Below are 12,448 nucleotides of genomic sequence, written 5' to 3' on the forward strand. Positions count from 1 at the left end.
AAAAGCCACATTAGGCAGGCAACAGTACAGGACTATACAGAGAGCACATATGACAGGTATCTAACCCAGGGATAAAGGGTCAGGAAAGAATTCCATGACAGCCATCATAACAATGCTAAATTTGCTCAACAACACAACGGTGTCACCTCTAAAAAGTATGCTCATTGAATGTGGGTGTCTTGTCTGTACAATGTAACTTAGCTCTTTGTAACTATTATATCATTCACGTAAAATTTATCATAACTTAAAATCCCTGATTTTATTCTTCTAGAATCTTACTGCAATGAAAAAGCAACCTTAGATTAAGAAACTTAGACTTTTATGGGGCGCCTGGGTGGCGCAGTCGTTAAGCGTCTGCCTTCGGCTCAGGGTGTGATCCCGGCGTTATGGGATCGAGCCCCACATCAGGCTCCTCCGCTATGAGCCTGCTTCTTCCTCTCCCACTCCCCCTGCTTGTGTTCCCTCTCTCGCTGGCTGTCTCTATCTCTGTTGAATAAATAAATAAAAATCTTAAAAAAAAAAAAAAAAAAAGAAACTTAGACTTTCAGAGAAGACTAAGTCCACCCAAAATTGCCAGTGCCAGCAGCAGCTTTGGGTTTGTCACATCTAATATATTTTTCCATTTGTATGAAACCCAAAGGTGCCTCAAATTCCACATGCTTAAAACCCCATTCATTCTTATTTCCTCCTAATTCTATCCTTTCTCAATATTCCCTCTCTCTTAGTGAATGGAAATTCCGTCTATCCAACCACATGGACAGATTTTCCTTCTTTTGCTCCTCTCATATTTGAACTAAGTCTTGTCCATTCTCCTTCTTGTCTCTCAAATCTCCCTTTTTACAATTCCTCACTGTTGAATAATGTTTTCACCAGCTTTACTGTAACAGCTGTCCAGTCAGGCTCCTTGCCTCCAGTCTTAATCCTTTCCAGTCTCTTTATCACACTGTACCTTAGATGATCATGCTAAATAAAAGACAAAGATCATCATCTCAGTAGTTTACTTATAATCCTTAATGGATCTGTCAATAACACAAAACATCAGAATTGATAGAAATTCAAGACTGAATTTTCCATGGGCATAAATATAAAATAAGATCGGCATTATTTTCTATTTGGAACAGCTTATTTTCTGAATAAGTAAATGAACCACCTGGAACATGCTTATTATACTCCACATTAAGATTCAATTTCATATCGACTTGTGGAAAACCTTCTCTGAGCCTGCATGTGTGGGTAGAGTCCTCCCCTGCACCCCCAGAGTGGTCTGTGTTGTTGTACTAATCACATGGTACTATATAATCTTTCTTGTATTTCTTCTACAGTAAGACTTTGTAAACCTCCTTGAGGGCAGATTGCCTATCACCTCTGTATCTCAAGTGCTTAACACCATACTGATGTAATATGGTACAAGTAGGTATTCAATATAAGTTTTCTGAATAAATGAGGGCTATAACTGGTAGCATATTCCAGAGTTCTCACAATTCATTCAAAAATACCAGTTTAGATATTAGGGTTCTTAAGGCAATTCTTCAAAACTAATTTTGTATCTTTTTGTTACTCAACCCAAACTGAGAGCCTCAGGATTAGGAAGAGTGGTAAGGGAAAAAAGGTTGCAAATAGGATACTTTCTGAAAATGAACAGAGCTGGAGAGATGCGGGGTAAGAATTAATGACCCTCCATAGGTAAAGGTATTTTAAAAATCAATATAGGAGCACCTGGTTGGCTCGGTTGGTTAAGCATCCAACTCTTGATTTTGGCTCAGGTCATGATCAGGTCAGGGTTGTGGGATCGAGCCCTGAGTCGGGCTCTGTACTGGGAATGAAGCCTGCTTAAGATTCTCTCTCTCCCTCTGCCCCTCCCCACCTCTCTCTCTCTCTAATAAAAAAAAAAATATATATATATATAAAAGGCATGAGATTAGCCACCAGCAGAAATACGACACATGGTATTCATTCTTCTATAGTAACTATTATATAACAAAATACTTAAAACAAGAGGAACAAATCAGTTCTCTAAGGGCATAGTCCTTTTAGGCAACTGCAGATAGTTTCTGTTTCTACTGAATACATGTAAGAAGGTATTTTTACATACTCCAAGTATTATTAAAGAGAACACCACTTACCACATGCTAACCACTGTGCTGACTACTTAATATGCATTGTCATTCACCATTCCTAATAAACTTAAAGGGTGGACACCGTTTGTGGTAACCAGCCTCCAAGATGGCTCCCTGAATCCTGTCTCCTGGTATTCACACCTTTCTGTAGTCCCATACTATATTATTCCAGGATTGCTCTGTGTTATTGATAGAATGTGGCAGAAACGATGGCGTGTCACTTCTGAGATGAGGTTATAAAAGACTTCATGGTTTCCATCTTGATTGCTTACTTTCTCTCAGATTATCTTGGTGGGAAGCCAGCTGCTATACCATCAGTGGTTCTAAAAAAGGTTCTTGTAGTGAGGAACTGAGGCCTCCTGCCAGCAGCCATGTGAGTGAGCTTGGAAAAAAGATCCTCCAACCCTAGTAGAAGCCTTCAGATAACCTCAGCCCCAGGAAACAGCTTGCGTGCAACCCCATGGGAGATCCTGAGAACTACCTAGCTAAGCCACAACCAGATTCAAGACTTTCAGAATTGTGTGAGATAATAAATGTTTGCTGTCTTCGGCTGCTAAATTCTGGGGTAATTTGTTAAATGGCGATAGATAATTAAGACACTAATATCCGTACTTGATAGATGAAGGAACTTGGGCTCAGAGATTTTTTTTTTTAATTATACTTTTTTATTATTTGGAAACTTCTAAAGCAGACATTCTTCCTCATACTAATTTTAAAAAGAGAGATTCTCAGTTAACAAATGGGATACACAACCCATAGATAAAATAAATGAGAAGGGCTTTTTTTATGAAATAAGAATTATAGCTTCAACATCTAAACCACTATCAACACTTTTTTAATCTGCAAAATGCACATTTTCAATAGCTTCCAACTGCAGCTAACAGTGCAGTATAACTGAAACACACTCTGGGTGGCCCATAATAAATTCTGAACATTTCCTTATTTGGTTTTTGTAAATTAAGCAGATAAATTCTATTCCCAACCATACAGGAAGCAGACAAATGAATTAACTCAAAAGGTCATTGATAGATTGCTTCATAAAACATTGCTGTTTTGAAAAGAATTATTGTGATCCATTCATTTGTTTACTCCATTATAGATTCCTAAAACAAATAATACTGTAATTTACTAATATATTCTACTTGTATAAATCTAATAGAAATACAGTCCCAACAAAATTATTGGGCTCAGAGATATTAAGTTACTTGCCTCAAAGACACAGAGCAGGAACTCAAATTGATATCTGAAACTCCAAAAGCCCAAATGCTTAGCCACATTCTGGTATATTGCCTCATCTATATGCTTGATCTTAACGTTATGCCATATAATTTACTGTTTTTTCCTATTAAGCAAATACCTACAGCGTACCTACTGTTATAAATACACTTGACGGTAGATAATATGCTAGGTGCTACCAGAGGGATAAGCAGGGACTAAACAGGATATATCCTCATGTATTTATTCCATAATAATTTAACAAGTACCTAGTTTTTCTCAAGTACCTAGCAGCTCTCAAGTGATCTGTGAGAGCCACCTGGTGTCAACTCTGTTTAACTGCAATCTGCAGTTAGCTGGCTACAAATAACAACGAGCAAAGGGAGGGAAAAGGAGCAAACCAAGAAACAGATTCTTAACTGCAGAGAACAAACTGATAGCTACCAGAAGGAAGGTGAAGTTGGGGGTAGGGGGGCGGGTGAAACAGGTGATGGGGATTAAGGAGAACACTTGTGATGAGCATCCTGGTGATGTATGAAAGTGCTGAATCACTATATTGTACACCTGAAACTAATATTACATTATATGTTAACTGGAATTTAAAAACTTGAAAAAGTCACATTTTATGCCATTTTAAAATCCCACTCATTTAAAAGAATGCAAAACATTTAATGCTCTCACTATGTGCACAAAATGAGAAATAACTCCAATCTTTACATTAATTCTCCTGGAAAATGTAGTCGTGAATTTCTCTCAGTTCTGAATGACATAAGGTGCTCACTCAATATAAAATGGAGATTTTAAATACTCTATACCAATGTTTTTCTAATTTCATGCACTTCCTTTTCTGATTTTTGGAAAATCTGCATACCTCCAGAAGTTCTTTTCACTTAAGATAATACAGCAATGGGCATGGAAAAATCAGCAAATGAGAATATATTTGCTCCTCTTTAATTGGCTGCAAATTCACCTACTCAATAAAATTTATTTCTAACCCCAAAATCAACAGTAGCAGGGATTTTGTGGTCATTCACAGACACATGTAGACCAGTAAAAAAACTTCTGCATCACCTTACATACACTTTACCAGCTGAGGCTGAACCAAGGTGATGCTCTGTTTTCTTATTTCAGCTCTTATACTGTAAACAAAGGTCCTTTTTGCTGTTTATTTACTGTCTGTTCACATTTTTGTGCTTTTTGTTGGTGATCTGTGGTTTCAAGTGGCCCCCACGCATAGTGCTGAAGTCTATCTGGTATCCTAAGTGCACAAAGGAATGCCGGGCCTCAGGGAGAAAATACATGGATTCCATAAGCTTTGTTCAGGCCTGAGCTACAGTGTTGTGGACACTGAGCTCAATGTTAATGCACCAACAATATATATTACAATAAATTTCTTTAAATAGAAACACACATAACACAGGATATATATTGATCAGCTGACAGAGATGTTATGATCAGAGGCTTGCAGGAATCCAGGCCTGTATTTTCCCCAAGGAGCAATGGGTCAGTATATACTAATTCAGTGTTCCTGGTGACTCCATTGAATATAACTAGCACAGATAATGAGAATCAACTGTATATGCTAGTGATCGATATTCTCTCTTCTATTCTTATTTCCAAAGTGTTATAGCAGAAAGTCTGGCTAATGAGGTTCCAAAATAGTCATGAGTGCACTGAGCACTGTGTCAGAAATTTATACAATGTAAAGAGTGAATTTCTACAATATTATCTAATTTAACCTTGTCCTAAATAAGAGATGTTCTGTCATAGTTTGGTGTTCTAAATTATATTTTTCTAGTATACAGTAAAATAAATATATCACTATTAAAAAATTTTAAGTATATGTATGCATATTACCAAAATTATTCCATGCACCACCCAGTGGCTCACATACTCACACTGATACCTGAATCACATTTGGGAAAATATTGGTATATAGACCACAAAAAGTCATTACTAAACTTTTCAATAATGAAGACCCTTTTTAATAAAGAAATTTTGCCCCCACCTAAAAATAGCTATTTTCTTAATTCAGATTAGGATCACTACTGTAATTATAACAAAAAACAGAATATAGCATTCAGCATGGAAACAGTACAAAGAAAGTGTGATGGGATTCAAGTACAGTCTAATAAATGATACGTCAAGAAGCAATATTTTGGTGTATACCTGTAACTGTGTCAAATTGCTGAGATAATGGCTTAGGACCACATTTTTGATCCAAAGCCTCTGCATTAGTGGCAGGTGGCTGCATAGAGACAGAATGTCCCAGTAAGATGTTCTCTGCTGCTGCTGTCAGCCTGGGTCTTTGTCCTTCACTAAGTTCACCTGCACTGTTTTCCAAGTCCTATAAAAGGTAGAAACAATTGTTAAAAACACTATATTAAAATCAAGTCAAAACAGGAAAAATTTATCAAATACCATGAACCAATGCACTTGACTGCTTGAAAGGTATTTTAGAAAGTGCTTATTATCACACACACACACACACACACACACACACACACACACACACATACACACACACACACACAAACACACTACTGAAAGCCAGGCTTAAAAAGTTAGTTCAATCAGGCATCTAGCAATAGGCCTTGTTGCTAATATCTCCTTTATTATGAAGTTAAATAACCATTATCTGCTTTTCAAAATCCAAATAAGATAGCAAAACACATAAGAAAAATTTTATGATTTAAACTAAATAATGGCACACATTACATATTGTTCACACAGCTTCAAATTAAAATAATAGAAAACTTATCTTTTATTCTTCATTAATGAAAAGTGCCTGTTAGGGTGAACCTTACAGTTAAGTGACATAAACATTACCCCCACCCAAATAATTACATTTTTTATAAGTACCTAAGTTGAAGAAGACTACTTTCATCATATTTAATAAAATTCTTCCCCCCTCAGAAAGTATACAAGTACAAATTCATTTCTTTATCAAATCTATAAAATAAATTTAAAAACTAAAAAAAATTACGACTTCTATTTTCTGATCACTATCACATTTTGTGACTTCGAAATATTCTAACTATGAGTTTACTAATCAAGAACTGAATAAAAACTCCAATATCTGAAAGCTTTCCTGTTTCTCATATAAATGGGGTTTAACTTCAACCAAGTGTTTTTCTAGAATATATGAAGAAATCACTGCTGAAACATCTTCGATGGCTCTGTTGACTATAAAGTAAAATCTAACTTCTTAGCTCAACACTCAAGATTTTCTACATTTTCCCAAATTCCTGTGTATTTCTATCTCCTCTAAGTCCCTAATCTGACTTTTCTTTAGGAACATCAATTACCTCAACAACATCTAAATAGAAAAGGATTGTTTTGCAATTAATATAAAACCTTTGGAGACTCTTAGGCAAAGTTTAGAACCACAGCAGATACACTTTCCCTAGAAATTCATTAAGAATGTTTCTCAGTATCTCTATTAGTCTGCCACTACCATATAAAATGTTGTGCAATAAATCGTACCTTCTCTACTGTGAATCAACTTTCTAGGGTACTTGTATTGCTGAGCTATTTAACACCTTAATACTCTATGACTCTACTGAAGCTTTAGCTTGCCTACTCACCAAGTGCTCTCATACTCATAAGTATCATTGATCTTGGCAACAACCCAGACTGCAGACACTGGCGCCCCAGAGTAAGAGTAACATTAGGGAGCTTTCATCTGGGATGAAAAGTTGCAGGTGAAACCGGATCAGGATTCATTCCTTCGCCTTCCCCTCCAAACACCTGGACTGGATTATAAAACCTCCATATTCCTTCCTAAGTATCTTACCTTGTGACCTCCTCGCCCAAAATAGCTTAATAGCCTCGACAGTGCCTAATCCTTTCCATGGCTTAAAAGGTTCCTTATGATCATCTAGTTCCACCGACTTCTCCAGACTTTTCTTTTTATTTAAAGTGCTATTCACACTGAGATAATATCCAACACTTTCTAAATATTTTGATCAGTTATCAACTACAGAGTAATTGTTAAGCCCTTTTTTCCCTACAGAACTGTAAGCTTCCTAAGGGTAGCGTCCTGTCTCCTTCATCTTTTTACCTTTTCTAAGACTCTGTCTGGCATGTAGTATTCAGTAATGGAGAAAGACAAAGAAAAGAAAAGAAAAGGAAAGGAAAGGAAAGAAAAGAAAAGAAAAGAAAAGAAAAGAAAAGAAAAGAAAAGAAAAGAAAAGAAAAGAAAAGAAAAAGAAAGAAAGAAAGAAAGAAAGAAAGAAAGAAAGAAAGGAAGGAAGAAAGAAGGGAGGAAGAAAGAAGGGAGGTAGGGAGGGAAGGAGGGAGGGAGGGAGGGAGGGAGGGAGGGAGGGAGGGAAGGAAGGAAGGAAGGAAGGAAGGAAGGAAGGAAGGGAGAGCCTCACAAATCATTTAAAAGGGCTTCAGTTTTTTCAGCTGTAGAACAAGAAGACTGAACAGATGGCCTAAATTCCTTTCAGCTGTAAAACTCTAGCACTCTGATTTCAGGTTAAAATTACTATAAGGTTGACCCCTGAATAAGTTGAAGAATTAGCATGCTTTCACTAAAAGTAGGAATATTTTTGTTATTTTTCCTGTATTTAGACCAAACCAAAAGAAAACAAAAATCATTAAGGTTAATAAGTACCTCTGAATAATAGACTGCTTGCTGTGAAACCAAGGAGTCCTGGTTTTGTTTAGCAAGAAGAGAAAGAATTGCATCTGCATGAATTTTTTTATGGGGCATCCTAATCACTTGTCCTTCGCTGGGAGGATCATCTTCCTGAATGAAATATAAAGACAATTAACATAACAAAAAGTTCTATGAAACACTTGCATTTTTCTTGATTTATGATTAATGAAGCATACTGGCCATCATGAAAATGGTCATATTAGTGCTTTATGGAAAGAAGGTGGACTCTTATTTTCATCTAGTTCTCATTTCCATTTGACTACACTAACAACTCTTTAGTTTGCCTCAAATAGAAACAATAGTATAAAATAATTTGGTTACAATGAAACTGGACATTTATTATAATACACGTGAAAACTGGACCCTCTCTCCCAAGTGACTGAGCTATAATGATTCATAAATGTTTTGTGGAGGGCCATCAAGTTTGTGGCTCACACAGTTTCCTGCCTCATATTTATGCAGCACCCAAAGCAACACCACAGTGTGGTGATGGGGGCAGAGCACTGCAGGGATGCTGAAACCTGGACCACAGGGAAAAATGAAAAACTGCAGAAATCTGTTAAGGCACCTATAGACCTTTGATTGTCCCTTTGCCTCTGGGCTGACCTTTGGTCCTTGGCTAGGGAGCAGGTACTGCAGCCCTCCTTGGAGGACCCAGACTAGGCTTCCTGGTACTTCAACTAAGACCTACCCCAAAGACGAAGGACAGTGTGGGCCTCAGAGTCAGAGAAACTGGATTCCCTTGTAAATACAACTATTAACAAGATTATTAATTCCATCAGTAGTATGTTTTACTTAGTATTTTACTAGTAATGAAACCAAGTTTATTAACTCTAGATTACTGTACGTCTTTATCTTCCAACTGTATAGAGATAAATGCCTATTGGTGACAGGACTTCAAGTTGTTCTTGGATTTTCAAGACTGTACTACCATACTTGACTTCATTATGAATTTGTAGCATATCTGGGGCACCTGGGTGGTGCAGTCGGTTAGGCCTCTGCCTTCAGCTCAGGTCATGAGCCCAGGACATCGGTCTCCATGCTCAGTGGGGAGTCTGCTTCTCCCTCTCCCCACCCCCCACCCCTGCTCTTGGTCTCTCCTTTCTCTCTCTCTCTCTCAAATGAATAAATTTTTTTTAAAAAATGAACTTGTAGAATATTCGATTTAGGCTTAGCAAAAACATTAAATTAGAGTTCAATTTCAAATGAAGAAAAAAAAAGATGTTATCATTTAGTCCCATTTTGGTTTAGCTATTACTTTAAACAAACTTACAAAAAACTTACCATAAACTTAAACACCATGATAAAGTTCTAAGAATGGGTATAAATGCCATAATGACATATTAAGCCAAATGTTAGTTTAATGCTTCTCTGAAAATAAAGACATCTCATTTATGCGTTCCCCACATATTATTTCATAAAAGTGACTTCCACTCTCTTCATAATGGACTCAATTACTTTCAATAAACAATTATTGTTACAGAAGTAATTGTTCCATTAAAACCTTACAAAAAATCTCCTTAATGCATTATTTTATACCCCTGTATACAGTAAAGCAAATTGTTTTTAACAGTTTTTGTTACTTGGCTATATTAATTTCCAGACTCAGCATCTTTATACGATTAACAATATTAAGTATCCTTAATAATATAAAGATGCTACCTAGCCTTCAAAGGGGCTCGTGGACATATACCCAACCCCTTGTAACTTAAGCTTTAGGATTCAGATAGCCCCAATAAGAACTCAAAATTTACAGTTATTAGCTTAAAATGAAAAGAAAAGGTATCGTGTATCTATGAAAAGAGTTGTGTATCTGTCACTGAATAGCTATGTGACATGGACAATCTTGTAACCTCACTCAACTTCATCTGTAAAATGAGATGTCACATATAACAAAGGACACACATGAGAACACTGGGAACTTTTTCAAAATACACAGGTCTAGGCTTCTCACTGCCTACACAGTACACACCATACGACTGTATGGACACCATACAGTTCTCAGGACCTACTGAATCTGCGTATCAGAGGATGGACCCAGCATGCATACTTTTTAAAACCTCCCCCAGTGAATTTAATATACAGTCCAGTTTACATCCCTGTAAGTGGTCACTCTACAGGAACTTCTAGTGTTATGATTATAAAGGGACAGAAGGACATGACTTTTCAAAAATACACCACTCTCTCTGTTTTCATCATGATCATGTATAATGATACAAGTGGAAAGATAATAATGCCACCAGACTTTACTTTCAGATTTACCTAACCCCTTGAAACTACTAAAACATGGACAAAGTATATGAAAAAATTGCATTTCAAGACATGGGACATTAGGTAACAAAAGATGGTGATCCCTGAGAGATGGAAACGAATCAGGAGAGCCCCGTGACTGCCCCACCTCACTGCCTGTGGGAGTTTCCAGGCTGCGGCATAGGAGGGAGAAGGCAGGCAGAGCTCAGTGGCCCCTTGAGCTGAGAAGATGGGACTGAAACTCCAAGGAAGTCAAGACAGCTAGAGTGTAAGACAGGCTCCTGGAAAAGTGAAAGCTGCACAGGGAGAGAACTCTGGAGATCTGCAGAGGGTCCCCTTTGAGCACTGAATACTGATCAGCACACGCATGTGAGGTAACCACATAAGGCTCGACAAAGCACTGGCTCCAACAGTGCCCAAGGCGTGTAAACGGGCTGGAGCAATAGCTCTTCCTACCAGGTGGGCTGGAAAACCACGTTTAATGAGGCATTGGCTAGAGTGCCTAGAAGGGTCTTGCCTCCACAGTAGGAAACAAATAGCCCTAGAGTGAGTACTGCTCTGGTGTTGCCTCACGAATCTTTAAAGCAAGACTCAAAATGGTAAAACTGTCTTTAGGTAATTTAACCACATGCCTGAGCAAAGCCCAAAACTCTTTGCAGATTCCTGTAATTCCTGTAAAATGTAATTCATATAAAACATAGATGCAAAGGCCAACATGAAATTTTAGCAGATCAAATTAAACAGCTTTTCTTAAAAAGTTTACCATATACCTATCACATACCTATCCATTCCACTCCTAGGTATTTGCCCAAGAGAAATGAAAGCATATGTCCATATAAAACTTATACACAAATTTTCATAGTTGCTTTATTTGTGATAGCCAAAACTGGAAAAAACCCTAAATGTCCAGGTGAATAGACAAACTGTGGTACAACACATTACTACTCAGCAATAAAAAGGAACAAACTATGATACACACTACAACACAGATGAATCTTAAAATAATTATGCTGAGTTAAAGCAACCTGGAAAAAAAAGAATATACACCAGGTGATTCCATTTCTGTTATTTTAGAAAATGCAAACTAATTATAGCTACAGAAAGTAGGCCAGCAGTTGTGGCAGACGTGTGGGGGATGTGAAGACTGGTAAGAAATGAGGAGGAGAGATTACAAAAAGGGCACAAGGAAACCCTGAGGAGTGATGGATGGTGATATGTTCATTATCTTGATTGTGGTAATGGCTTTACAGATATATACATATGTCAAAAATTATCAAACTTTTTAAAAAAGAGCAACAATAATAGCAATGCTTAGTAAAGGCTATAGATAAATGTAGATAAAAGTTGAGTACAACTACATTCCCTTGCTTAGGTGGTTAAAAATATATATAAAAAGTAAAGATCTCTATTCCTCCATAGTATTTCAAAAGAAAATTCCTATCATCATTTCTGTATGATACTTCTATGTGGATATGTAATAATTGATATTACATATATTATAATACTAATTGATATTACACATATTGCAATAATTATATATAATTTAAATATAATCTCATATATATGTGTGTGTATGTATATATATATTTTTTTCTTTTTTTTAAGTTGGTTCCATGCCTAGCATGGACTCAATGTGGGGCTTGAACTTATGACCCAGAGATCAAGACCTGAGCTGAGATCAAGAGTTGGCCGCTTAACCAACTGAGCCACCCAGGCACCCTTGTAATAATATATATATATATATATATATATATATATATATATTCTTAGAGATTTATTTATTTATTTGAGAGAGCAAGCGAGAGAGAGAGAGTGAGGGGAGGGGCACAGGGGGAGAAAGGGAGAGGGGGAGAGAGAGAGAGAGAGAGAGAGAGAGAGAGAGAGAACATCTTCAAGCAGACTCCCCGCTGAGTGCAGAGCCCAATACAGGGCTCTATCCCAGGACCCTGAGATCATGACCTGAGCCAAAGTCAAGAGTCAGGAGCTTAACCAATGGAGCCACCCAGGAGACCCTGTAATAATGTTTTTAAATGCCAACTTTTTCTTCCATAGAGCTAGGTAATAACTAGGAAGTGCTGGTACTACTGTGTCCTATTTCAGTTTCTTTTTCTTATGCCAATGAATTCAATTATTTTTAGCGCAAAGAATTATAATCCTGATAAGGGAAAAATAACAAATGCATCATAAGAGAGCAGGTTTA

At 37.0% G+C, this 12,448-nt stretch overlaps 1 protein-coding gene across 5 annotated transcripts in view; it reads right to left on the reverse strand.

Moving 5' to 3' along the window:
- KIAA0586 (KIAA0586 ortholog) overlaps positions 1-12,448 on the reverse strand; it is a 116,475-nt gene that overhangs the window by 51,793 nt on the left and 52,234 nt on the right. For all 5 annotated transcript variants that reach the window (XM_045810360.2, XM_045810361.2, XM_045810358.2 and 2 more), the window contains exons 27-28: positions 7,954-8,088; positions 5,502-5,679 (exon numbers count right to left, since the gene is read on the reverse strand). In XM_045810360.2, coding sequence (XP_045666316.2) covers positions 5,502-5,679; positions 7,954-8,088 — 313 coding nt within the window. The remainder of the gene's footprint in view (positions 1-5,501; positions 5,680-7,953; positions 8,089-12,448) is intronic.

The sequence above is a fragment of the Ursus americanus genome, chromosome 26, assembly GCF_024610735.1.
Source record: "Ursus americanus isolate L20-20 chromosome 26, mUrsAme1.1.p, whole genome shotgun sequence".
In the NCBI taxonomy this organism is placed as follows: domain Eukaryota; kingdom Metazoa; phylum Chordata; class Mammalia; order Carnivora; family Ursidae; genus Ursus; species Ursus americanus.